The sequence below is a fragment of the Anolis sagrei genome, chromosome 5 (assembly GCF_037176765.1).
Source record: "Anolis sagrei isolate rAnoSag1 chromosome 5, rAnoSag1.mat, whole genome shotgun sequence".
Lineage (NCBI taxonomy): Eukaryota > Metazoa > Chordata > Lepidosauria > Squamata > Dactyloidae > Anolis > Anolis sagrei.
Genome location: NC_090025.1, coordinates 85597475 through 85623688, shown reverse-complemented (window position 1 = coordinate 85623688; position 26214 = coordinate 85597475). Strand labels below are relative to the sequence as shown.

General features: G+C 40.3%; 2 protein-coding genes across 2 annotated transcripts in view; one reads left to right on the top strand and one right to left on the bottom strand.

Moving 5' to 3' along the window:
• CCDC146 (coiled-coil domain containing 146) overlaps nucleotides 1-26214 on the bottom strand; it is a 101893-nt gene that overhangs the window by 55869 nt on the left and 19810 nt on the right. The gene's annotated exons all lie outside the window — the stretch shown is intronic.
• Nucleotides 3241-13504, top strand: FGL2 (fibrinogen like 2). The gene is made up of 2 exons (XM_060778321.2): nucleotides 3241-3952; nucleotides 12056-13504. Exons 1-2 carry the CDS (start codon nucleotides 3340-3342, stop codon nucleotides 12760-12762), a joined length of 1320 nt encoding a protein of 439 aa, XP_060634304.2. The 5' UTR covers nucleotides 3241-3339; the 3' UTR covers nucleotides 12763-13504.

The following is a 26214-nucleotide window of genomic DNA, read 5'->3' as shown; positions in this document are numbered from 1 at the left end:
GCCCCTGATGGTGCAGTGGGTTAAACCGCTGAGCTACTGAGCTTGTTGACCGAAAGGTCGCAGGTTCGAATCTGGGAAGTGGCGTGAGCTTCCACTGTCAGCCCCAGCTTCTGCCAAACTAGCAGTTTGAAAACATGCAAATGTGAGTAGATAGGTAACGCTCCAGCGGGAAGGTAATGGCAATCATGCCAGCCACATGACGTTGGAGGTGTCTATGGATAACACCAGCTCTTCGGCTTAGAAATGGAGATGAGCACCAACCCCCAGAGTCAGACATGACTGGACATAATGTCAGGGGAAACCTTTACCTTTACTTAATTATATCACCCTTGCAAGGTCATTCCATAGTTAGGGCCACATCAGAGAGGAGTGATGGGTCTGTTCTGAGTGTAATTTTTGTACAGAGATGGAATCATGTAGTCAGCTCTCCATATTCACTGGGATTAAGGGTAGAGGACCTTCACCGAAGTGGAAGAATGGGACTAAAATAAACAGCATTTTTTTTTGCTTGAGAAAACATCACTCTAGGAATTTCTAGCTCTTCCAGTGTCAATTTCCACCACACCGGAGGCCCTAGAGATTCCTAAAGAGACCATATTATTCAAATCAATGAATAAAATCTGCAAAATTAAACCCACAAATGTGAAGGGCTAATTATACACAGGAATGAGAAATATGACAATGATCCATTCCTGCTTCAATATGAAATCCAGGACGGTGGCCTTTGCTCAAGAATTTAAAGCTCTACAATCCAAAAGTTTGAAACAGCACACATTGCAACACTGCCCACCAGGGACATGTTGCCAATGCAGGATGGAGACCCAATGCTTGTTACGTACCATTTTCCAGAATGCATACCATCTGACGCGGTTGTAAATCTGACACATGATGTTGTTTTGCTCTTAGAACACTGGACCAAAGTGTGCTTTCCTTTAACTAAATATTGTACTCTTCACTGAATACAATGGAAATAGGATTTGGTGGAAGTACTGATTAGAACACCGGACTGTAGTGTCTCAAACAGGTTTTAGAAATGGAATGATAAAGAACTGGTGAAAGGTAAAAACTAAACTTAGGTGAATGTTCCAAAGTTGCAAAAAATATTATATGTGTGTGTATATATATATATATGTATATGTATATGTGTGATCTGGAAAATAAAGTAATGAGAAAGTATTGGTTTCTAATATTTGTAATTTCTTTATGCTTGTGGGTAAACAGTATTTCTTGCTGTTTCTTTGTCAGTGTTGATGTGGAGAGTGTCTGGTTTGCCCACCCTGGAACATGCAACATATCATTGTCTTTCTTTAAGGGTCCCTTTCAAATCTATGATACTATATCTTTGAGTGCGTGAATCATATCTATCTATCTATCTATCTATCTATCTATATCTATATCTATATCTATATCTATGGCTGAATGGCTCTTTGTCAGGAGGGCTTTCTTTACGTTTTCTTGTCCTGGTGAAGGGAGTTGGACTTGATGGCCTTAAGTATTTTCTGTTGGTCATGGGGGTTCTGTGTGGGGAGTTTGAGTGATGGTCACTCCTTGTGTAGTGAGACGTTTCGTTGCCAAATTTGGTGTAATTTCATTCATTGGTTCTTTTGTTTTTAAGGTACTCATTACACACAGAGCATTTTTATATAGATAGATATCTAGGTGCAAAGATTACTGCAGACGCAGACTGCAGCCAGAAAATCAGGAGACGCTTACTTCTTGGGAGGAGAGCAATTTCCAATCTCCAATTTCCAATCTCGATAAAATAGTGAAGAGTAGAGACATCACACTGGCAACAAAGGTCTGCATAGTCAAAGCAATGATATTTCCCCTAGTCACCTACAGATGTGAGAGCTGAACCATAGGGAAGGCTGAGCAAAGGAAGATAGATGCTTTTGAGAGGAAAGTTCTGAGAGTGCCTTGGACAGCGAGAAGATCCAACCAGTCCATCCTCGAGGAAATAAAGCCCGACTGCTCATTGGAAGGAAGAATAGTAGAGGCCAAGATGAAGTACTTTGGCCACATCATGAGGAGACAGGAAAGCTTAGAGAAGACAATTATGCTGGGGGAAAATGGAAGGAAAAAGGAAGAGGGGTCAACCGAGGGCAAGATGGATGGATGGCATCCTTGAAGTGACTGGATTGACCTTGAAGGAGCTGGGGGTGGTGACGGCCGACAGGGAACTCTGGCGTGGGCTGGTCCATGAGGTCACGAAGAGTCGGAAATGACTGAACGAATGAACAACAACATATATCCCCCTCTCCCTGACCAAAATTAGTTAAAAGTCATGTAAAAGCGCCACAACAGGGGTTTAAAAAATTAAGCATGTCAAGCTTAGGATCACAGAAAGAAGTTGCATAGTGGAAGATAAAGGAGAAACATAGCACACAACTAAACAATGGATCAGGTTTTTGTGAGGTTTTTTGGGCTATATGGCCATGTTCTAGAGGCATTTTTCCTGACGTTTCGCCTGCATCAATGCAAGCATCCTCAGAGGTAGTGAGGTCTGATGGAACTAGGAAAAAGGGTTTATATATCTGTGGAATGGCTGGGGTGGGGCAAAGAGCTCTTCTCTGCTGAAACTAGGTGTGAATGTTTCAGCTGACCACCTTCATTAGCATTTGAAGGCCTGGCTGAGCCTGGGAAAATGTTTTGTTAAGAGGTGTTAAGATGTGCCTGGTTGTTTCCTCTCTGCTGTTTTGCTGTTGTAATTTTAGAGTTTTTTTTAATACTGGTAGCCAGATTTTGTTCATTTTCATGGTCTCCTCCTTTCTGTTGAAATTGTCGACATGCTTGTGGATTTCAATGGCTTCTCTGTGTAGTCTGACATGGTGGTTGTCGGAGTGGTCCAGCATTTCTGTGTTCTCAAATAATATGCTATGTCCAGGCTGGTTCATCAGGTGATTCCAGCCATGAAAGCCTTCGACAATACATTAAACAATGGACCGTTATTACAAGAAGCGCTGCTTACACACCAACACCAAATACATTCAGTTTCATTTTTGATTTCTAAAGAAAAAGCCATATCACAAGTTCAAATTTATATTTTTCAAAAATTAAAACTTAAAACATTTTCCAGATCTTTGTATCTCTAGAAATGCTGCCAAGGTGGGAAATGCTGAAACGATGATGAAGGACCACGCAAGTAGTGCTGAATCTCCCAGAGCTACCTACTTCACTCTGCTATTAATATCACAGCAGTTTGTTGTGATGCAAGACACTCCCACCCTTTTCTGAGAACAGTGCAGGCAGTCTGATAACTCACTGGCAGCAACTAGCTGTCCTTTATAAAAGTTGCTGAAGCTTTGCATACTTCCTCACTGGGCTCGCTTCTGCGAAAAGATGAAGCTCGTTTACATGATTTTGCTCCTGGCAGCTCTGCTGCTTTGTCCAAACGGATCGGCTTTGACAGAGGACAGCACAGAAAGCGTGGGAGAAGAAAAACCGATAGAGGCATGCCCTGTAAAGCTGAAAACCAGTGGGAAATGTGATGGAGAGGAATGCCCCTATCAGATCCAGTTGCCTCCAATGACCCTCCAGCTACCCAAACAGTTTCGACTGATCGAAAAAACCCTTAAAGAAGTGCAGAGCCTTAAGGAAGTTGTAAACAAGATGAAGAAATCCTGCCAAGATTGCAAGCTGCAGGCAGACGACAACCAAGAAAGAGAGAGTAATGAGTTCCTGCCACCTGCCACAGATGGTCCAACAGACCAGGGCAAAGTACAAGATAACAGAGTCAAGGAATTGCAGAGCAAGGTTTCCAAACTCTCAGCCAGTCTGAAGAATGCAAAGAACCAAATTAATTCCTTACAGGGTCGGCTGGAGCAGATAAACCTGATAAACATGAACAATGTGGAAAACTACGTTGACGACAGAATAGCCAATCTCACATTTGCTGTGAACACGTTGGGAGATAAATGCTCTTCAAACTGTCCAGCCACACAGCCAAATCCAGGTAAGTCAGCCTTTACTGTTTTACAAGTACTGCATATACTGAAAGTATCCATACAGACTTTTACATTATAGTTTATACACTATTTTGGAAGTAGGGAGTACTTGGATACAGGGACAACTCAACCATTACGCAATTGATTTTGTCCAGGGGCGTTCTTGAGGTACTCTTAGGGGAAAATAGACCTTGACATATGCGAGTTGTACTTACTGGGATGTATAGTTCACCTACAATCAAAGAGCATTCTGAACTCCACCAATGATAGAATTAAACCAAATATGGCACACAGAACTCCCACGACGAACAGAAAATATATATCAGTGATTGGTTGGGGGGGGGGGGGGGCTTACAGTTGAAAATTACCTACGGCCGCCTCTGCTTGGATGCCAAGTAGAACAACTGACAAAAAGTGTGCAATGCAGTGACAGTGAAATAGACATGAAATCTAAGACGGTGATCTCAGCTGGATTTTTTAACAGATCTGAATTGGCATCATTTACCTTTAGTTATAGGTTTTATTTCAATTCAGGACATCTTCACCATCATTTTATTGATTTGTAAATAGTTGGTGAAGCAGATTGATGGGTACTTTCCGTAAACAAACCGGGGGGGGGGGGGGGGAAGCAACCTTCATTTCTCTTGCACCCTTCATATGCCCTAGAATCAAGAGCATGTTTTCAGTGCTGTAAAATGTAGGAGACAAAGGATTATCTTAACATATTGGCTTATTTGAATTTATGAGACATGGAATAATCCTTTGACTTGAAGCAACCCAGTCCAATCCCCTGCCAAGAAGCAGGAATATTGCATTCAAATCACCCCTGACAGATGGCCATCCAGCCTCTGTTTAAAAGCTTCCAAAGAAGGAGCCTCCACCACACTCCGGGGCAGAGAGTTCCACTGCTGAACGGCTCTCACAGTCAGGAAGTTCTTCCTCATGTTCAGATGGAATCTCCTTTCTTGTAGTTTGAAGCCATTGTTTCGCATCCTAGTCTCCAGGGAAGCAGAAAACAAGCTTGCTCCCTCCTCCCTGTGGCTTCCTCTCAAATATTTATACATGGCTATCATATCTCCTCTCAGCTTTCTCTTCTTCAGGCTAAACATGCCCAGCTCTTTAAGCCGCTCCTCATAGGGCTTGTTCTCCAGACCCTTGATCATTTTAGTCGCCCTCCTCTGGACACATTCCAGCTTGTCAATATCTCTCTTGAATTGTGGTGCCCAGAATTGGACACAATATTCTAGGTGTGGTCTAACCATCATCATCACCTGTACTACAGCGTTCACTTGTATCTTTTTGCTGATAGAGTAGAATTGCATCAGGAAAATATCTTTTAGGTGGGATGAGGAATCTGTGATACTCCTGATGTCTTGAACTTCAGCTCCTACAAACTCCAGAGAGCACTGTTTCCCAACCACCAGTTTAGCATTTGGCCCTTTGAAAGTGTACAAATTCAAAATATCCTAATTCTGTTTCATTTTTATCCATGGACAATTTGTGAACTGTCAAATGACACTGAGGTCTGTATCCCTCTATATATCTTTCTATATCAGCATTTCGGTTTGGATGGAAAACACTAAAGCAGTGTTTCTCAATCTGGGTGTCGGGACCCCTGGGAGGGTCGCGATGGGATGTCAGAGGGGTCGCCAAAGACCATCAGAAAACACAGTATTTTCTATTGGTCATGGGGGTTCTGTGTGGGAAGTTTTGCGCAATTCTATTGTTGGTGGGGTTCAAGGGGCTCTTTGATTGTAGGTGAACTATAAATCCCAGCAACTACAACTCCAAAATGTCATGGTCTATTTTCCCCAAACCCCACCAGTGTTCACATTTGGCCATATTGAGGATTTGTGCCAAGTTTGGTCCAGATCCATCATTCTTTGAGTCCACAGTGTTCTCTGGATGTAGGTGAGCTACAACTCCAAAACTCAAGGTCAATGCCCTCCAAACCCTTCCAGTGTTTTCTATTGGTCATAGGAGTTGTGTGTGGCAAGTTTGGTTCAATTCCATTGTTGGTGGAGTTCAGAATGCTCTTTGATTGTAGATTAACTATAAATCCCAGCAACTACAACTTCCAAATGACAAAATCAACCCCCCCCCCCCTCAACCTCATCAGTATTTTAATTGGGGGCATATTGGGTATTTGTGCCAAATTTGGTCCAGTGAATGAAAATACATCCTGCTTATTGGATATTTACATTACGATTCATAACAAAATTACAGTTAAGAAGTAGCAACAAAAATAATTCTATGGTTGGGGGTCACCACAACATGAGGAACTGTATTAAGGGGCCGCGTCATTAGAAAGGTTGAGAAACACTGCACTAAAGAAATAGCATTAAGAATAAGAGAATGGTGGTTAATCTGACAGTGCCTCTCTGTGTATGCATGGTTACTAAACAGATAATGATGACATTGGGATATTTGAACAATATTTCATTGATATTTCATCCCTATTATGTTTACATTTTTTCCCAAGTAACTTTCCACATGGAGCAGGATTACTGTCTCCATTTTATACTGGTATTTTTACCAGTATAACAATATTTCATTGATATTTCATCCCTATTGTGTTTACATTTTTTCTAAGTAACTTTCTACATGGAACAGAATTACTGTCTCCATTTTATACTGGTATTTTTTTACCAGTATAACAATATTTCATTTATATTTCATCCCTATTGCGCTTACATTTTTCCCAAGTAACTTTCCACATGGAGCAGGATTACTGTCTCCATTTTATACTGGTATTTTTACCAGTATAACAATATTTCATTGATATTTCATCCCTATTGTGTTTACATTTTTTCTAAGTAACTTTCTACATGGAACAGGATTACTGTCTGGTATTTTTTACCAGTATAACAATATTTCATTTCTATTTCATCCTTATTGTGTTTACATTTTTTTCCAATTAACTTTCTACATGGAACAGGATTACTGTCTCCATTTTATATTGGTATTTTTCAAACTGTACAAGCCATTTCAACAAAGATCTTAAACTAAGAAATTTTAAAAAAATCTGTCATGACATATGATTTTGAATTGGCCAGGAAAATGTTAATAAATACCTCGTCACACTATATACATTTGAAGCTCCAGATAAAACTGTTGCTGGATGACAGAAAATAATTGTATTTTATAGCTACACACCTGGAAATCTAAACAATCTGATTAATGTTCTAACGGATGGCACATGACATAACAGAATGGAATTTTGGCAAGATTTCATTCATAGACAATGCCAAATGATATATTCGTTTGGCTATTATTTCTCTCAAACTAAGTGCAGTACTTCAGGTATAGAAATTTAAAAAAAATCACAAGAACAATTCTTGCGTAAGTGATGGGTCTTGCCAAGCAAAGGCTGTTATTAGTGTCTGGGTTGTCATCTCACTCTAAATCAGAATTTAGGGAGTAACCCTGGCTTATTGTTTATGAACAGTATCTACCAGAACACATTCAGTCACTTTCACTGTAGCCAAGGGTGGCTAAACTTTGACCTCCTATCTGCAGTTTGCCAAATCTGCAGATTTGTCCCTCTGCCTTATTGTAATATCAAAATATATACCATCGTAAGCTTTTCAAAGCTTTGTTGTTGTTCATTCATTCAGTCGTCTCCGACTGTTTCAAAGCTATACATTTATTATTCAAAATAGATTTCGGTAAAAGAAAGAGTTCTCTTGCATTTCTCATTATTACAACACAGGAAACCCGTCACCTAACTACAGATTACACAACAAGACTGCACAAACAGAAGTGTTGATCTTGACAGGATATTGTAGAGCAGGGGTCCTCAAACTTTTTAAACAGAGGGCCAGGTCACAGTCCCTCAAACTGTTGGAGGGCCGGATTATAATTTGAAAAAAAACATGAATGAATTCCTATGCACACTGTAAATATCTTATTTGTAGTGCAAAAATACACTTAAAAACAATACAATAATTAAAATGAAGAACAATTTAACAAATATAAACATTAGTATTTCAATGGGAGGTGTGGGCCTGCTTTTGGCTGAGGAGATAGGATTGTTGTTGTTGTTGTTGTTGTTGTTGTATGCTTTCGAGTCATTTCAGACTTAGGTTGACCCTGAGCAAGGGCCGGGTAAATGACCTTGGAGGGCCATATAAAAAAAAATCAATTTTTTTTAGTGATGGTCGCTCCTTGGGTTAGTAGGTGTCGTGTGGCCAAATTTGGCAGCAATTCGTCCAGTAGTTTTTGAGTTATGTTAATCCCACAAACGAACATTACATTTTTATTTATATAAACATAAGGTACCCAAATGGTACCCAAATGAAGCATATGGTTGGAACATTTGTGCTCAACTCAATCTCATGTACGTAATAAAACAACCTTATTTCTCTGCCATCTTCAACAGAATCTTGGTGACAGCCAACAATTAAGATTTTTAATTTACTATGAAACTCAGCAGAACTCATTTATGTAGGATACAGTTAATTCTCTATTCTAAATAAAAACATAATCTAAGAATATGTCATTTGTAAAGCTTTCTAGATACTATTTTTTATAGATACTATATTTCTAGAACAGGCACATAAAATCACTCTCAACAAAAGATTCCCCCCAGGCACTTCCAAGCCATTGAATGCTAATCAAGGTGATCAGCTGAAACATTCACAGCTAGCTCCAGCAGACAAAAGTCCTTTGTCCCACCCTGGTCATTCCACAGATATATAAACCCATTTTTCCTACTTCCAACAGACCTCACTACCTCTGAGGATGCTTGCCATAGATGCAGGCGAAACGTCAGGAGAAAAATTGCCTCCAGAACATGGCCATATAGCCCGGAAAAACCTACAACAACCCAGTTTCTAGATACTGTTCTTACTAAGTATGGAGATAAAATGAGTTGGATCTTCAGGAAACACCTGGAAGAAGGGTTTAAAAAAATAAATTAAAGTGTTACATTCCTGTTTAGTATGCTGTCCAAATTCATTTCCACTACCACCACCCCCAAAAAAGTCAGAGGATATGCAATATCATTTCAACAGGAAACCACTTTCACACTCACAAAGGACATGTTTCGAAGTGTCACTTGTATGTAATTGTTTATGACAGTTATCAACAGGAAAAATATTCATCCTCTGTATGTTTCCATAACAACAGGCAACAACTGTAATTTTAATTTAATCTTTTTCAAAAGAAAACCATTCTGCTTTGGATGAGATTACAGCAATTAATGTTGAATGACAAATCGAGCTGATGAATTTTAAGCACAGGGTCAAATTACCAGTTTACATACTATTTTGCAATGCCAAAAATCAAATGGATTGCGCCAGCTGTGACCGTACCTCAAGAAGTCTGACTTGACCATGGTGGTCCATGCCTTAGTTACCTCAAGACTGGACTACTGTGATACACTCTACGTAGGGCTGCCCTTGAAGACGGTTCAGAAAGTACAGCTGGTGCAAAGGTCGGCAGCCAGATTGTTAACTGGAGCAAGTTACAGGGAGCTGTCAACCCTCTTGTTTAAACAGCTCCACAGGCTGCCGATAAGTTTCCAGTCCCAATTCAAGGTGAAGATTATTACCTATAAAACTCTAAATCAGTGTTTCTAAATCAAGAATGGGATTTCTGTGTGGGAAGTTTGGCCCAATTCTGTAGTTGGTGGGGTTCAGAATAGTATCTGATTATAGGTGAACTATAAATCCCGAGGTCTATTTTCCCCAAACCCCACCAGTGTTAACATTTGGGCATATTAAGGATTTGTGCCAAGTTTGGTCCAGATCCATCATTGTGATTTATATTTATATTAATTGTATTGTATTGATTGTTTTTGTTATTGCCTTTGTTTATTGTTGTATTGTGGGCTTGATCTCATGTAAGCCGCACCGAGTCCCTTGGGGAGATGGTAGCGGATTATAAATAAAGTATTATTATTATTATTATTATTATTATTATTGTTTGAGTCCACAGTGCACTCTGGATGTAGGTGAACTACAACTCCAAAACTAAAGTATTTTCTGTTGGTCATGGGAGTTCTATGTGCCAAGTTTGGTTCAATTCCATCACTGGTGGAGTTCCGAATGCTCTTTGATTGTTGGTGAACTATAAATCCCAGCAACTACAACTTCCAAATGACAAAATCAATTTCCCCAATTCCACCAGTATTGAAATTTGGGCGTATCGGGTATTTGTGCCAAATTTGGTCCAGTAAATGAAAATACATCCCGCATATCAGATATTTACATTACGATTCCTAAGAGCCGCCGCAAACTAGCGCTAGTGCTGGCACAGTTTGCTCTCCCAAGACGCTAGTTTGCGGCGGCTCTAACAGTAGTAAAATTGCAGTTATGAAGTAGCAACAGAAATGATGTTATGGTTGGGGGTCACCATAACATGAGGAATTGTATTAAGGGGTAGCGGCATTAGGAAGGTTGAGAAACTCTGCTCTAATGGTTCAGGACCTGCATATCTGCGCGACCGCCTCCTCCCTTATAATTCCACATGATCCTTAAGATCTTCCGGGGATGCTCTTCTCTCGGTCCCGTCCCCATCTCAGGCAAGCTAATTAAATGGTGGGAACGAGAGAAAGGGCATTCTTGGTGGTGGCCCCCCGTCTCTGGAACTCCCTCCCCATGGAGATTAGGCTGGCACCCTCCCTAGCCACATTCTACAAGGAATTAAAGACGTGGATGTTTTGTCATGCTTTCGATTGACGACTCCTATGACAAACGACCTGTATCGTGACCTGAGTCATCATTTAATCTTAATTCCTTTATTCCATTACTATTCATATTTTGTAAGTTAAACTGAATTTATTTATTTATTTTGGGCATTTCTACCCCGCCCTTCTCACCCCCTAGGGGGGACTAGGGGTGGCTTACGTCCGGCACAATTTGATGCCAACAATTACAATAAAAATGCAAATAACAATAAACACAATACAGGGTTAGTCAAAATGCATAGGCCAATAAGCCATTCAATTGAATGGCTTATTGGCCTATGCATTTTGACTAACCCTGTAGTTAAAAACATACCATTAATACAATATCAACTAAAAAAGCCGATCTACAGCCCGCATTTATCAAGTTCTAAAATCCGTCAATCCATTTAGCATTACCATAATCCTTTCCAACTCTAGTCATCATTACCTTGTTAATCTGCCAGATTACCCAAATGCCTGGTCCCATATCCATGTCTTCAGCTTCCTTCTGAAGCAGAGGAGAGATGTTGACGACCTGATTTCCCCGGGGAGTGAATTCCACAGGCGAGGGGCCACCACTGAGAAGGCCCTGTCCCTCATCCCCACCAGCCTCACTTGTGATAAAGGTGGGGCCGAGAGCAGGGCCTCCCCTGAAGATCTTAAACTCCGCGGTGGGACATAGAAGGAGATATGTTCGGACAGGTATGCTGGGCCGGCGCCGTATAGGGTTTTATAGCTCAAAACCAGCACTTTGAATTGTGCTCGGAACTGGATCAGCAGCCAGTGGAGCTGACATATTGATTCTGATCCTGTTAAATTGTTGTTTTCATGATATTTCCTATGTTATTATACGTTTCTATCCATATTATTGAACCATTTACCCTTTAATCAGCTCGCATATCAGCCTCCTCCCTCCTCCAAAATTAGTCTGTTGTTGCTTGATGCTTGTTTATTATTGTTATGCTGTTTTATGCGATTTTAAATTGTAATTTGTTATTGTTCTGCTTTTAATTGTATGTTGCCTGGGCTTGGCTCCATGTAAGCCGCCCCAAGTCCCCTCGGGGAGATGGAGGCGGGGTAGAAAAATAAAGTTGTTGTTCTTGTTGTTGTTCTTGTTGTTGTTGTTCTTCTTCTTCTTGTTATTGTTCTTGTTGTTCTTTTTCTTGTTCTTCTTGTTGTTCTTGTTCTTGTTGTTCTTGTTGTTCTTCTTATTCTTCTTGTTGTTGTTTTTGTTGTTGTTGTTGTTGTTCTGTTTAACCTCCACACGAACGAGAGCACATTATGTAGAAATCCCATATCAACAGTTAGTGCAAATATCTAGCACATTTTAAAAAAATCTAACTCTTGAAGTGTTTTTGTTCTTGTTCTTGTTATTTCATAAGATAAATTAAAGTAGAGTGAGTATTGTACTAACTTTATTATCTCTCCGTCTCCTATCCAGTTATGCATCTTCTTCAAGGAGACTGTTCCAATTATTTTGCAGCAGGGAAACGGCATAATGGAATTTACAAAATCATTCCCGATCCCAGAAATGGGAGCTTTGACGTGTATTGTGAAATGGAATCAATGGGAGGTGGATGGACAGTAATCCAGATGCGTCAGGATGGCAGCGTTAACTTTAACAGAACATGGAAGGAATATAAGAATGGCTTTGGAAACCTCAGTAGAGAATTCTGGCTTGGAAATGACAAAATTCACCTTCTGACCAAAAGCAAGGATATGCAGTTGAGAATTGAGCTTGAAGATTTCAATGGAATCAAAGAATATGCAAAATATGACCAGTTCTATGTAGCCAATGAGTTTCTCAAATACCGTCTAAGCATTGGCACCTTCAGCGGCACAGCGGGTGATGCTCTGCACTTCAACAAGCATTACAACCACGATCAAAAGTTCTTCACCACCCCGGATAAAGACAACGACCGGTATCCATCTGGCAACTGTGGGGCATACTACAGTTCTGGATGGTGGTTTGATGCATGTTTGGCTGCCAACCTAAATGGCAAATATTATCATAAAAAATACAAAGGTGTTCGCAATGGGATTTTCTGGGGCACTTGGCCAGGAGCTTCCGATGATAATATAAATAGTTACCGAATACCTTTTAAAAAGGTTAAAATGATGATCAGACCCAAAAATTATGCTCCATGAATAAATTTGAAAACCCAGTACTGGCACTTTTCCCTCAGTAATTGGGTAACTGGGGTGTATTTTTCATGTTCAAATTCTGAATGTATAGGCATCACTTTCTACTTTTTTAAAAACAAAAAAGGCTAAAATCCCTGGTGACATATGCAAATATAACTTCTGGTTACAACCTATGTACATACACACATATATGTATGTATATGTATTTGGATATTGTGGAAGGACACACAGTGTACTTCCTTCTACAATACTTCTCAGCTACTGAATGGCTGCTAGGAATGCCTAGCCAGATTCCGATTGCTCTCACGTACCCAGGAAAGAAAATTTCTTTGTCATTAAACACCATAAATATTTTAATCCGGGCTCTGCTAAATGTTACTGAAGTTACATTTCCGATTACCTTTCTACTTCATATATGACATTAATGTAATATTAAGCCTCTTAGAACTATTAATAAAGCAAATTGACTGGATCTACGTTAAGCCAGATAAAACGGCTCCATCTGAAGTGAACGGAAAACATTTGTCATGATTTATCTTAAATCTCATTGATTAAAATGGGAAAGAAGGACAACTGATTCAGTCTGTGTCCAGATCACAGTAGATAATGCTCTTTGTATCCAACATGTGGAGGTCTGAAATAAAAATATAATCATTCAGCAAGGTTTCAGAGAAACCCCAGGGCTTTCAGTCCTATGTTCCACTTATGCCAGCAACCCCTATATAAGGCTAAGGTGTCATAGAATCATAGAGTTGGAAGAGACCTCATGGGCCATCCAGTCCAACCCCCTGCCAAGAAGCAGGAATATTGCATTCAAATCACCCCTGACAGGTGGCCATCCAGCCTCTGTTTAAAAGCTTCCAAAGGAGCCTCCACCACACTCCGGGGCAGAGAGTTCCACTGCTGAACGGCTCTCACAGTCAGGAAGTTCTTCCTAATGTTCAGATGGAATCTCCTTTCTTGTAGTTTGAAGCTATTGTTTCGTGTCCTAGTCTCCAAGGAAGCAGAAAACAAGCTTGCTCCCTCCTCCCTGTGGCTTCCTCTCACATATTTATACATGGCTATCATATCTCCTCTCAGCCTTCTCTTCTTCAGACTAAACATGCCCAGCTCCTTAAGCCACTCCTCATAGGGCTTGTTCTCCAGACCCTTGATCATTTTAGTCGCCCTCCTCTGACATGTTTATAATACTATGCTCTCCTACAAGCAAGGGTGGAGGCTATAGATAGGCACAAATTTGCAAAACCAACAGATAAACTTAGCTCTTCTGCTAACTACATTATAGATATCTACAGCTGGATTACACAGTGATAATATTCCCACACTAGCACTGCATGGAAAGGAGTATTCAATCACTATGACAGAGATGGCACAGATGCTAAAATTTCTCATTGGATACTTTTTCTATACGCAAGTCACAAATAGAATTTCACCCCATGTCTCTTTGTCAGATAGCTCCATAGCCCTGTGTGTAGGACCTGAAGGATCCTCTTGTACCTATACCTACTTAACACCTAATCATACCGATAGTTGTACTATTTCTGTAAGGAAGTATCTTATATCTCTTTACAAAAGCTTTTACTTGCAACACAATGAGGCGGGGTATAAATATAGTAAATAAACCTCAAAGCTAGTTGGTATATAGCAGTGGTTGTCAACCTGGGGTCTCCAGATGTTTTTGGCCTTCAACTCCCAGAAATCCTAACCGCTGGTAAACTGGCTGGGATTTCTGGGAGTTGTAGGCCAAAAACATCTGGGGACCCCAGGTTGAGAACCAATGGTATACAGGCATAACTTACCACATACACACCAGCATGTAACTGCTGACTGTGCATTTCCAAAAATGCTATGGTATGTCAGCACAAACCAGGATCTTGGCCATTATTTAATACCTAGAGCAGTGTTTCTCAACCTGGGGGTCGGGACCCCTGGGGAGGGGTCACAAGGGGATGTCAGAGGGGTCGCCAAAGACCATCAGAAAACACGGTATTTTCTGTTTTCTGTGGGAAATTTGGCCCAATTCTATCATTGCTGGGGTTCAGAATACTCTTTGATTGTTGATGAACTATAAATCCAAGCAACTATAATTCCCAAATGTCAAGGTCCAATTTTCCCAAACTCCACCAGTGTTCACATTTGGGCATATTGAGTATTCATGCCAAGTTTGGTCCAGATCCATCATTGTTTGAGTCCACAATGCTCTCTGGATGTAGGTAGCACCGGGATTGTGGCACAGCTGGCTGAGTGTCAGCTGCATTAAGATCACTCTGACCAAAAGGTCATGAGTTTGAAGCCAGCCCGGGTTGGAGTGGGCTTCCAAACAATTGTGTAGCCTGTTGTCGACCTTTGCAACCCGAAAGTTGCATCTGTCAAGTAGGAAAATTAGGTACCACCTTAAAGTGTGGGGAGGCTAAATTAACTACTTTATGAGGCCATAAAAAAGACTCCAGCAAGCACTCCAGCAAAAAGCATGCGGGGAATGCGGAAGTACTTCATCAGTGTCGCAGATGGACGATGAAAGCGACAGCTCCCCTGGTGGCCATAAAAAGTTAAATAGCCTCTGTCTATGTCTGTATATGGTGCATGTCAAAATTGGCATTGAATGTTTGCCATATATGTGTACACTGTAATCCGCCCTGAGTCCCCTGCGGGGTGAGAAGGGCAGAATATAAAAGCTGTAAATAAATAAATAAACAAACTACAAATCCAAAACTCAAGGTCAAAGTCCATCAAACCCTTCCAGTATTTTCTGTTGATCATGGGAGTTCTGCGTGCCAAGTTTGGTTCAATTCCATTACTGGTGGAGTTCAGATTGCTCTTTAATTGGAGATTAACTATAAATCCCAGCAACTACAACTTCCAAATGACAAAATCAACCCCCTCCCCCAACCACACCAGTATTCATATTTGGACGTATTGGGTATTTGTGCCAAATTTGGTCCAGTGAATAAAAATAAAAATACAATTGACATTACGATTCATAGCAGTAGCAAAATTACAGTTATGAAGTAGTAATGAAAATATTTTTATGGTCGGGGGTCACCACAAAATGAGGAACTGTATTAAGGGGTCGTGGCATTAAGAAGGTTGAGAACCACTGACCTAAGTCACTATCACTCTACACAGCTATAGAACTATTGTTAACTACAATTATAATATTTTATGGAATTCTAGGGTTTGTAATTTAGTGAGGACGAAGAGCTCTCCAGCTAAGAATGCTCAATGCGGCTCCCCCAAACTATAAATTCCAGGATTCTATACAATGTTGCTTTGGAATTAAAGCACTATAACAGTACAGTGCAGAGTTTCTCGGGGGTTTCTCAAACTGTGCTCCCCCAGATGTTTTGGATTTTAGCGCCCACAATTCCTGACAGCTGCAAAACTTTTAAAACAACTCTTATGCCAATGTAATAAATAAATAAATAGAGGATTTCACTTTTACAAAGATACAACTATATTAGATTATCCTTAGGCTCCATCTGAGCTTTGAACAGTAAATCATTAGTGCCTTAAAAGCAACCAATGTGTGTTTTACATCCTAAAGCCCAGTTATTCCTACTTTAGAATTTCTACACTGAAGGTAGTCATTACTTTTCATTCTCTCATAATAGTAGTGAGCTGAGAACAGCAAAAAAGTTACATAACATAAACCAGATTTCATTTGATTTTACTAATTTGAACACACTAGGATTTACTATGTTAACATATTAAAGAGGTTAAAGTACAGTACTGTTACATTTAATAGGCAAACCTATATGATGTCATACTTCAATTTCTTTCCCAGCTTCATGGAGTGCTAACTGAACTTAAAATCTCAAAAATCCTATGTAAAGTAATTCTGATGTAAGTGAATGTATTTCTTCAGAAACAATGTTTAAAGATGAAGGGCCAACACCTGTATAAGTGTATCTGTTTCTGGACTTTAAAAAAAATAGCTGTCAGCAACAGGACGAACTTTTAAGAGATACTTATTTATAATGCCACTAGCCGTCCCCTGCCACGTGTTGCTGTGGCCCACTCTGGTGGTCATGGGGGTTCTGTGTGGGAGGTTTGGCCCAATTCTGTCGTTGGTGGGGTTCAGAATGCTCTGTGATTGTAGGTGAACTACAAATCCCAGGACTACATCCCAAATGTCAAGATTCTATTTTCCCCAAACTCCACCAGTGCTCACATTTGGGCATATTGAGTATTCGTGTAGAGTTTGGTCCAGATCTATAATTGTTTGAGTCCACAGTGATCTTGGGATGTAAGTGAACTACAACTCCAAAACCAAAGGACACTGCCCACCAAATCCTTCCAGTATTTTCTGTTGGTCATGGGAGAACTGTGTGCCAAGTTTGGTCCAATTCCATCATTGGTGGGGTTCAGAATGCTCTTTGATTGTAGGTGAACTATAAATCCCAGCAACTACAACTCCGAAATAACAAAATCAGGTTTTTTGAGTGAAGGACATACATTGGGTTATTAGGTGTCTTGTGTCCAAATTTGGTGTCAATTTGTCCAGAGGTTTTTGAGTTCTGTTAATCCCACAAACGAACATTACATTTTTTTATATAGATATAATTGTGCACAGTAACAGGAGAAGGGGTCGCGTGGTGCAGCGGGTTAAACCACTAAGATGCAAAACTTGCTGACCAAAAGGTTGGTAGTTTGAATCCACAGGACAGAGTGAGCTCCCGTTGCTAGCCCCAGCTTCTGCCAACCTAGCAGTTCAAAAACGTGCAAATGTGAGTACATCAATAGGTATCACTTCAGTGGGAAGGTAATGACGATCCATGCAGTCATACCAGCCACATGTCTACGGACAATGCTGGCTCTCTGGCTTAGAAATGGGCTCCACCCCCCAGAATCGGACTCAACTAGACTTAATGTCAAGGGGAAACCTTTACTTTTAACAAAAGAATATATATATATATATATATAATTAAACAAGAATATGAAATGTATATTTAAAGTACAAGATATTCAAATATTGTTCATATTTAGAATTTTCATTCCATCTGGTTGCCAAAACTATAATGATGTATATGTATATATGTGTGTTATTCAAGATGCATTAGTAAGTAGAATTGATCGTATTATGAGATGACCATATTAATATAATTAGTTGGCTCTAATTAAAAATGTGTTACTTGCCCAAGCTTTTTCAATATTTTATTGGGATGTTTTTTTATCGAGGAAAATATTCTTAGTTTTATTGGCTATTGTTTCTGTTTTGCTTTTGTTTAATAAAATACAAATCTGCACAATCCATATATGGCAAGTAATGTTGGTGAAAAGGAAGGGGACAAATGTTTTAAATAAATAAAATGAAATAAGAATACATTGAGTAGAATATGCTTTGATTTATGATTAAGACTCATACAATGATATGGAAAAAAAGATATAAAATCACCTGCTAACCTAAACAATCACCTTGAGCACATTATTCCCTCTCAACAGTCATAATTATCTTCTTCAAGGGAGTGTGCACAGGTTACATTAGTGTGTGTAGGTCTCTGTGTCAATTAAATGTTGTTCTTTTCTGCTAATTTCCTCTTTGTGAATATTTAAAGCACATTTAAAACATGTTTAATGTATTGTCGAAGGCTTTCATGGCCGAATCACTGGGTTGTTGTAGGTTTTTTCAGGCTATATCGCCATGTTCTAGAGGCATTCTCTCCTGACATTTCGCCTACACCCTCAGAGGTAGTGAGGTCTGTTGGAACTAGGAAAATTGGGTTTATATATCTGTGGAATGACCAGGTTGGGACAAAGAACCCTTGTCTGCTGGAGCTAGGCACTAGCAAGCCACACCAAAAAACTGCCAGGCCATCAAATGCTAATCAAGGTGGTCAGTTGAAACATTCACATCTAGCTCCAACAGACAAGAGTGCTGTTGTCCCACCCCTATGCAATCACAATAACATCAAAAGTGTCAATCAGTTAAAAAAATGCTGCAGGAGGTTGTACTTTGCAAACATCTGGAGAGGTCTTTCTGCAGGGACCCACGCTAACCAGAGTTAGGTCAGTGATGACTCAAGATTGGGACTTTACAGACTTTGAAATATGATGTTCGAAAATGAATTTGAGGAACTTCCAGGAAAAAGACTGAAGGCTAAAACTTTAACTGTTGGTTTTGCTAGTAAACAACTACTGATACTAATATTATTTACTAAATGCTTATGCATAAGTGTGTCATATTCTTTCCACCAGGGAATTATTAAGTATTTTTTTTTAAGTCATGAATATTTCTCTCACCTTTTGAACAGCTGTTGATTTGAAGGATGTCTACAGAGAACAATTATTGGCAGGTCTTCCTGCAAATTCCCAAGTTTGACACAGTGAAAATACAAACATGCGGGTTCAGAAATGCTCATTCAAACACGCACTGATTTTTTTGACATGTGCTGGGGTTTTCTTTTAAGCCAGAAAACTGTTACAAAGAAAAGTATAAACTGCAGTAACACCGAGAGAGAGTCCACATCAAGTCTGTAGATCTCGGAGTTAACATATTGTTGTTAGCAGCTGCTGAGTATTGAATAAATTTGACAGCAGGCCACAGCACAATGCTGGAAGGTACCTGATGGTATTTCAGGCATCTCCAGTTAAAAGGTTAATAACAAGGAAGAAACCCTATCCAAGACCCCAGATAGGTCCCTGCATACTCTGGGGCTAGTAACATGCAGCCCCTTGGATGTGGCTGGATTGAAATTTATTTACCGTATTTGTACCCTGTCCTTCTCACACAAATTCCTCTTACTATGAGCCTATTTAGAACTAATGGGAGCTGCCTTGTAACAATATCTGGAGGGCCAGAAGTTACCGTATTTTCTGGCGTATAAAACAACTATTTAACCCAAGAAAATATTCTCAAAAGTCAGGGGTTGTCTTATATGCGGGAGTTGTCTTATACGCGGGAGTCGCCTTATACATGGGCATCGTCTTATATGTGGGAATAGTCTTATGCACCGGGAGTCGTCTTATAGAGTGGGTGCTGAAACTTCCAATCCGGATTGGAGAACCTGTGGTTGCTGCATATGGTGGGGGGAGCTCAAAAATGGCAGTGGTCGCGTCCCTGCCGTATGCAGTGACTGTATGAAAGCATTAAGGGAAACTCTGTGCAAGTATGGTAGAAGAAAATCCATTCATCAGGATTCATGGACTTAATCCGGTTCCAATGGTGAGGTGAAGGGGCGCCTCACCGGGAAGGTGTAAGTGAAGGGCGGAGCAAGCTGCAGGCATCCGGGGAATGGAAAAAAGAGATAGAGTGGCTCTGGGCCCAGAAAAACACATCTCTTTTACTTGTATGGCCCGCCCTTATATCCTATTACCGTACCTCCTCCTCTGCCTCTTGCTCCTGAAGACTGCAGTGAAGCGGTGCAGGTGCACATGTGCGAGATCTGAGAAGCAGAGATGGAAGTACAGTAATAGGAAAATTAGCATATTGAAATCAAGTTTGATGCTTTTTAAATTTTTATTTGGTGTGCGTTGGAAGAGCGGTAGTATTATATGGTGAGTATATCCCAAACTCTATATTTTAACTAGAAAAGTTGGGGGGTGTCTTATACACCCAGTCGTCGATGCCGGAAAATACACTACTTTCACTGGAACAGAGAGCGTTCAAGTCAGAGTGAATAGAATATCCTGCAAGGACCAAAACCGGTCATAATCAACTCATGGGATGGTGAGGCAGGAACCTCAGATTCTGTTGCTATGTTGATGGCAAAATTTGAAGAGAGTCCCACTGCTACAATACATAGTAATGCAAACAGGCTGCTGCCTAAATTAGTAGGAACTCCTTTAAGATTCCAAATCACCTGAAACAATAGATATAATTGTAGTCCAGACCTTGTCCTCAAATATTACATAACTGCATATAGACAGGGGGAAGAAACAACTCCCTTTTCCATGTGCATTTATTATCCCAAGATATGTAAGGCTTCACATAAGAAATTATGTTCTCAAAACAGTCTTAATTTGGAATGAACAATCCTGTACTAGCATACCTATTACGCCCGGAAGAGATTTATTCAATAGACTGCAGCAAGAGATGTGAAGCTCTCTTATGATCTCCATAGAGCTGAGTGGCAAATCTGCTAGTCATTTCCTTCTATTAGACATGATTTCCTGCTTATATAGGGAATAACTGCTCACATCCATTTGCCGTAATGCAAAAGGAGTTAAGATTAGATAAAATGATTTGTAGTAAAGTGGTTAGCCACACCTAAAACAGCATGTTTTAGATTAATGGCTGTAAATCGTGTTCTCTATAGATTGGGTGAGTCTAATAACCATGGCAGTGAAATGTCTGGGTAAACACAGAAAAGCACGCATACAAATCAGGAAAGACTTAGTTTTAAAACTACAGACATCTAAAAATAGGTTGAGAATTCAGTTGGGAAACTGACAGGCCATGTGTGCAAAATAATTTAATAAACAGATCAAGGTTAATCAAACAGTGATGTTTCACCTGAAAACCATGGGATAAGTTGGGAAATAAGTATTATTCCCAGATATTTAATTTTATTTACCACTTATAGCCCTGATATTTCTTTCAAAATCTCTTGTTTCTTTTTGTGTGTGTGAGGTTCTTAGTTAATAACATCGACTTGTTGGTATTTATTCGGCATCCTGATATTTTCCCAAACTCCTCAATTTTTTTCAGCCATTTTTAATATTTTCTATAGGATCTTCTATAATGCCAATTTAATCATCAGCATATGCCCTCACTTTATACTGCAAATTCCTTATTCTTTTCAGTGAGTCGTCTTCCCTTATTTTGTTCATCAATATTTCGATAGACAGTATAAATATGAGTGGGGATAAAGGGCATCCTTGTTTAGTTCCTTTTTTGATCGTAATTGGCCTTGTTTCTTGACCATTCATTAAAATTTTGGCTTCCTGATTGTTATACATAGCATCGATTGCGTTATACATAGCATCGATTGCATCGAGTCCCAATTTACGTTGTTAAATGCTTTCTCAGTGTCCAACGATAATAATAAAATTGGAAAATAAGGAATGACAATAAATAGAAAAAAATATTTCAGTTACGTTTTCCTCCTATTTACACTAAAAACAATGGGCGAGATGAACAACAAACAGCATAAAAGGAAGAAGTGGAATTCTGGAGAAGAAAAATGAAAAAAAAAATCAAATTGGCCCTCCACTTGTGTGTGTGTTAGAGATACAGAACCTCTGTGGAAGTGGTAAATATGCAGATCTCTCTCTGCATCCCCACATTTAACACAAACACCAAAGTTCCTGTAATGGCGGAATGGCTAGGCCTGGTCATGCACACATTCCCTTGTATACTTAACCTCTTACTCAGCCAGGAAGTGGGGAGCAAAGAGGGTGAGATGGCAGAGACAGGGAATGGTGCACTGGTCTTAGGGCAGATGGAAGGAATACCACTGCTGTAAGAGTGGCTGCTGAAACCCCTTCTTGCAATTCTTGCCCTCCTTCTGCCACTGCCATCATTCCACTTGCCCACCCTGCCTCGCTCTTCTTTTTCTCTTCCTATTCTGTTCCCTCTGCCCAGCCCAGAGATCTGCACCACCACCCATCCTCATATTCACCACTTCCTCCCCAGATGGGGAAATGCACACATATCTACAATCTCCCTCCTCATGCTCCACTCTTCCCATGCCCATCATCTCGACTGAACAAGTGAGCAAAAAACAAACAAACAAACAACACACTCATGTGTATCTTTCGCATACTTCACCCCACCTGTGGAAGTCAGTGAGGAAATGTATATGCACACTCTCCCTCTTCAAGTTGTCAAACATGACCCCCACCCCACCCCAATAAAAGATAGTATATAATCAGGGAATTCATAGTTTTGCCAAGGACACCAGGCTGATACTAGACAAAAACATATCCTACCAAAACACCCACATATAGTCTTTCCACATCTCAAGCCCTGTTCTGTTTCTCTTTCTTTTCTGTCTTTTCCATTCCTTTCCATAACTACCAGCCCATAATCCCCAAGTATGAACCTAAGACTTTTTCCATGGCCCCAAATGGCAACGATGTTCGTATTCCCTTTCTTTCTTCTATGTGTTGCCTTGAAATGGTGCCCAATGGTGCCTGCTGACCCCCCCCCCCCCGAAAGCTCCTCATGTGTCACCCCTGTGACTCAGACCAGCATCAGGCCATTCTGGTTGCTTTTATGAATTGGACTCCTTTTTCCTGAATGAACCTCCTGTTTTATGGGTGGACTTTGGCTGCTCAGTGCTTATATGGACTTTATATCAACTTTTATGAACTCTGGGTGACCAGGACAGATCTTTCCCCAACTCTGCATGTTCCATCTTCCCATATGAACCCCATATATGCCCTTCCTTCCCATTTATGATATGTATGTATGTTTATATAAAAATATTCAGCAGAGTGACCTCCTCATGAACTATGCCCAGCAACTCAAGGCCCAGGTCTTGCAAGACTTCCTGGGCCAATAATCCCTAAACAAAGGACTTGGCAAGAAACCCATGGACAATAAGGAAATAGCCCCTTTTCCTGGAGTTTGGAGGGCCTTTGGCCAGACCAACTGGGGCATGGGGCTCATGGACATTTCAGCTATTTAGCACAAAGGACACTTCCCCATCCGAGGAGAAAAGGGGATTATCGCCACCTCCCCACCCCCACTGTGCCATTCCCCCATCCCAGGAAAGAAACCTCAGATCTTATCAACAAGTCAATATTGCAGGACTTTGTGACAATGGAACTGGCTCTTTGGGGCCAGACAGAGATGTTGCTTCAGAAACTCAGGACAATAGTCAAGATCAAGGCTGGAAGGCTCAAGCTATCTGCCTTGATCACCTATCATCCGGGCACGGAAAGGGCCATTCATAACCCATCACCATGACATTTTTTCATTGTTTCCACTGTTGCCCACCTCCTCTCTCATCATTGGCTGAGCAGACGAAGCGGGGCTCTGGCTCTGATTGGACGAGCTGCATTGGTTCCCGGCTGCCCCTCCCAGTTTGTTGGCATCACAGCCAATCACAGCAAAGCCACCTGCCCAAGTGAATGAACTTGCGAGGAAACATGTACATGACTATGCCCAGCCACATTGCTGGTTTGATTTCCTCTTGGTAACCAAAGATTTGACCATTGGCTAAGCCTGAATTAACTGGACACAGCTCAAGATTGACCTAGGTGTTACAGAGGTCCCTATTAAAAATGGCATAGGGGTAGAAGCAGGAAATAATCTATGAATAATAAAAACCATGAAGGATAAACCTGCAGTGTGTATGGATTTCATGCCTTTGTAGAGTTCACAAAAAAAAAAGAAAAGATTTTGCATCTTTCCAACATAATGTTTTACGTATAAATAGTCAGCACAGCATATGAGAGAAAAACTCCACTGGCATCAGTAATATTTTCCATTTCACTGACAGTTTTACTTGCCTGCCAAATTCTGAAATTCCAGAGAAAGATTTAATTAAGCTCCTCTGAGACCATGAAACACCCATATTTTATACCCTCTAGTTGACCCATGCTTTAAGGCAGTCAAAATAAGGACCATTGTTTTGATATCTAAACTCATCTCGTAGATATACACAAAAAGCAAATACTATTAATATGTTCCATTTCGTCACAGGGTAATGAAAGGGACATAGTAAAAATTTGTTTTTTTTATTTTTGAACTCTTTATTTCAATATAAAGCTGTGTGATCCCAAAGTGCATGAAGCTCCAGCCTCAGATCATGATAGTGATGATCATGGTGGTGGTGGGATTTACTGTTGTTGTTTTCTTTTAAAGGCGGGTGTGGTGGCTGTAATCTGCCTTTAAGGTTGGATAAGGATTTAAACTCTTTCCTCTATGGCAACAGCATTCTGTTATTATTACATAAACCAGTTTGGATTAAATAATTTGATCCCCATGAGATTTTCAGGGAAGTACTTACATTATTGAACAGGTCAGATATAGTGAAGGTTTAATTTCAATAAAACCAGTTTTTTACTTATAACTGCAGTCTATTTGGTTGCATTTGGACATAGTGAATGTGATATAACATCCCTTTTAGTTACTATTTTAGTTCACAGAGAGAGGGAGTGAACCATCATTGCTAGGCCCAGAAGGAATATTCTCACGAGAAACTGTCCTTTGCACTGGGGCCTCTCTGTCATTGTCTGCCTGAAAATCATTGACCAAACCATCTCCATCTTGTGCCTCAGCCTCAGCACCATCATTTCTCTCATCATTTCCCTCATCATTTCCCACATCAGGATCCTTAAACATTCCCAACACAAGACATTTATGCTTTCTCCTAGAGATATGGAAGCAAGTATGACTCCTTACACCTTAAATAAGCCAGAATGAGGAATTATATCTTCTTTTCTATCACAATGTATTTCTTAGAATAAGTACTAGTTTCCTTATTTTATTGTTGACAGTGTTAATACAGTTACTTTTTGGAGTAAAGAGTGCCCCTCTGTTGTTGTTTATTCATTTCCGACTCTTTGTAACTTCATGGACAAGTCCACCCCAGAGCTCCCTGTCAGTCGTCACCACCACCAGCTCCTTCAAGGTCAGTCAGTCCAGTCACTTCAAGGATACCATCCATCCATCTTGCCCTTGGTCGGTCCCTCTTCCTTTTTCCTTCTATTTTACCCCTGCATAGTTGTCTTCTCTAAGCTTTCCTGTTTCCTCATGATGTGGCCAAAGTACTTCATCTTGGCCTCTACTATTTTTCCCTCCAATGAGCAGTCGGGCTTTATTTCTTGAAGTATGGACTGGTTGGATCTTCTCGCTGTCCAAGGCATTCTCAGAACTTTCCTCCAGCGCCACAGTTCAAAAGCATCTATCTTCCTTCACTCAGCCTTCCCTATGGTCCAGCTCTCACATCCGTAGCTGACTACGGGGAAATACCATTGCTTTGACTATGCGGATCTTTGTTGCCAGTGTGGTACCCCTCTAAGCCTCCTTATATTTCAGAGGGCCGAGGCTAGTTACCAATTGGTTTATTTACAGAAGAATATTTCTTCGTAGAAAATAACACATGTGCAAAGCCATCATTGTTTTAAAATAAACAAATAGCTTCACTCTGGATAATGGATTTTTTGCTTCTCTATTCCTTCTTGACCTTTACAGTACTGTCATCTGAGTGTGCAGATGTGTGGGCTTCAAGGCATTTATTCTGCAGCTTTCCCAATGACCTTAAGTGGGCTCCTTCCAAGGACATACCAAAACCTCAGGATAAGTTATTACAATTTACTTTTAATTATTGTGGCATTTCTATCCCATTCCCTACCCCCTCCTGAAGCCCACATGTTAACCCTATGCTAATACTGCAAGGTAGGCTAGACTGAGAAGTAACGATTACCCCAAGATCTCCTACCAGCTTCTATTTAACTATTGATCTCTCAGTCCATGTTCAACACCCTAATCAATACATAATACTGGCTGCATCATGGTCTGAATTGTATTTTATGATCCTTTAAATCTTTTTGTATTTTTTTTTA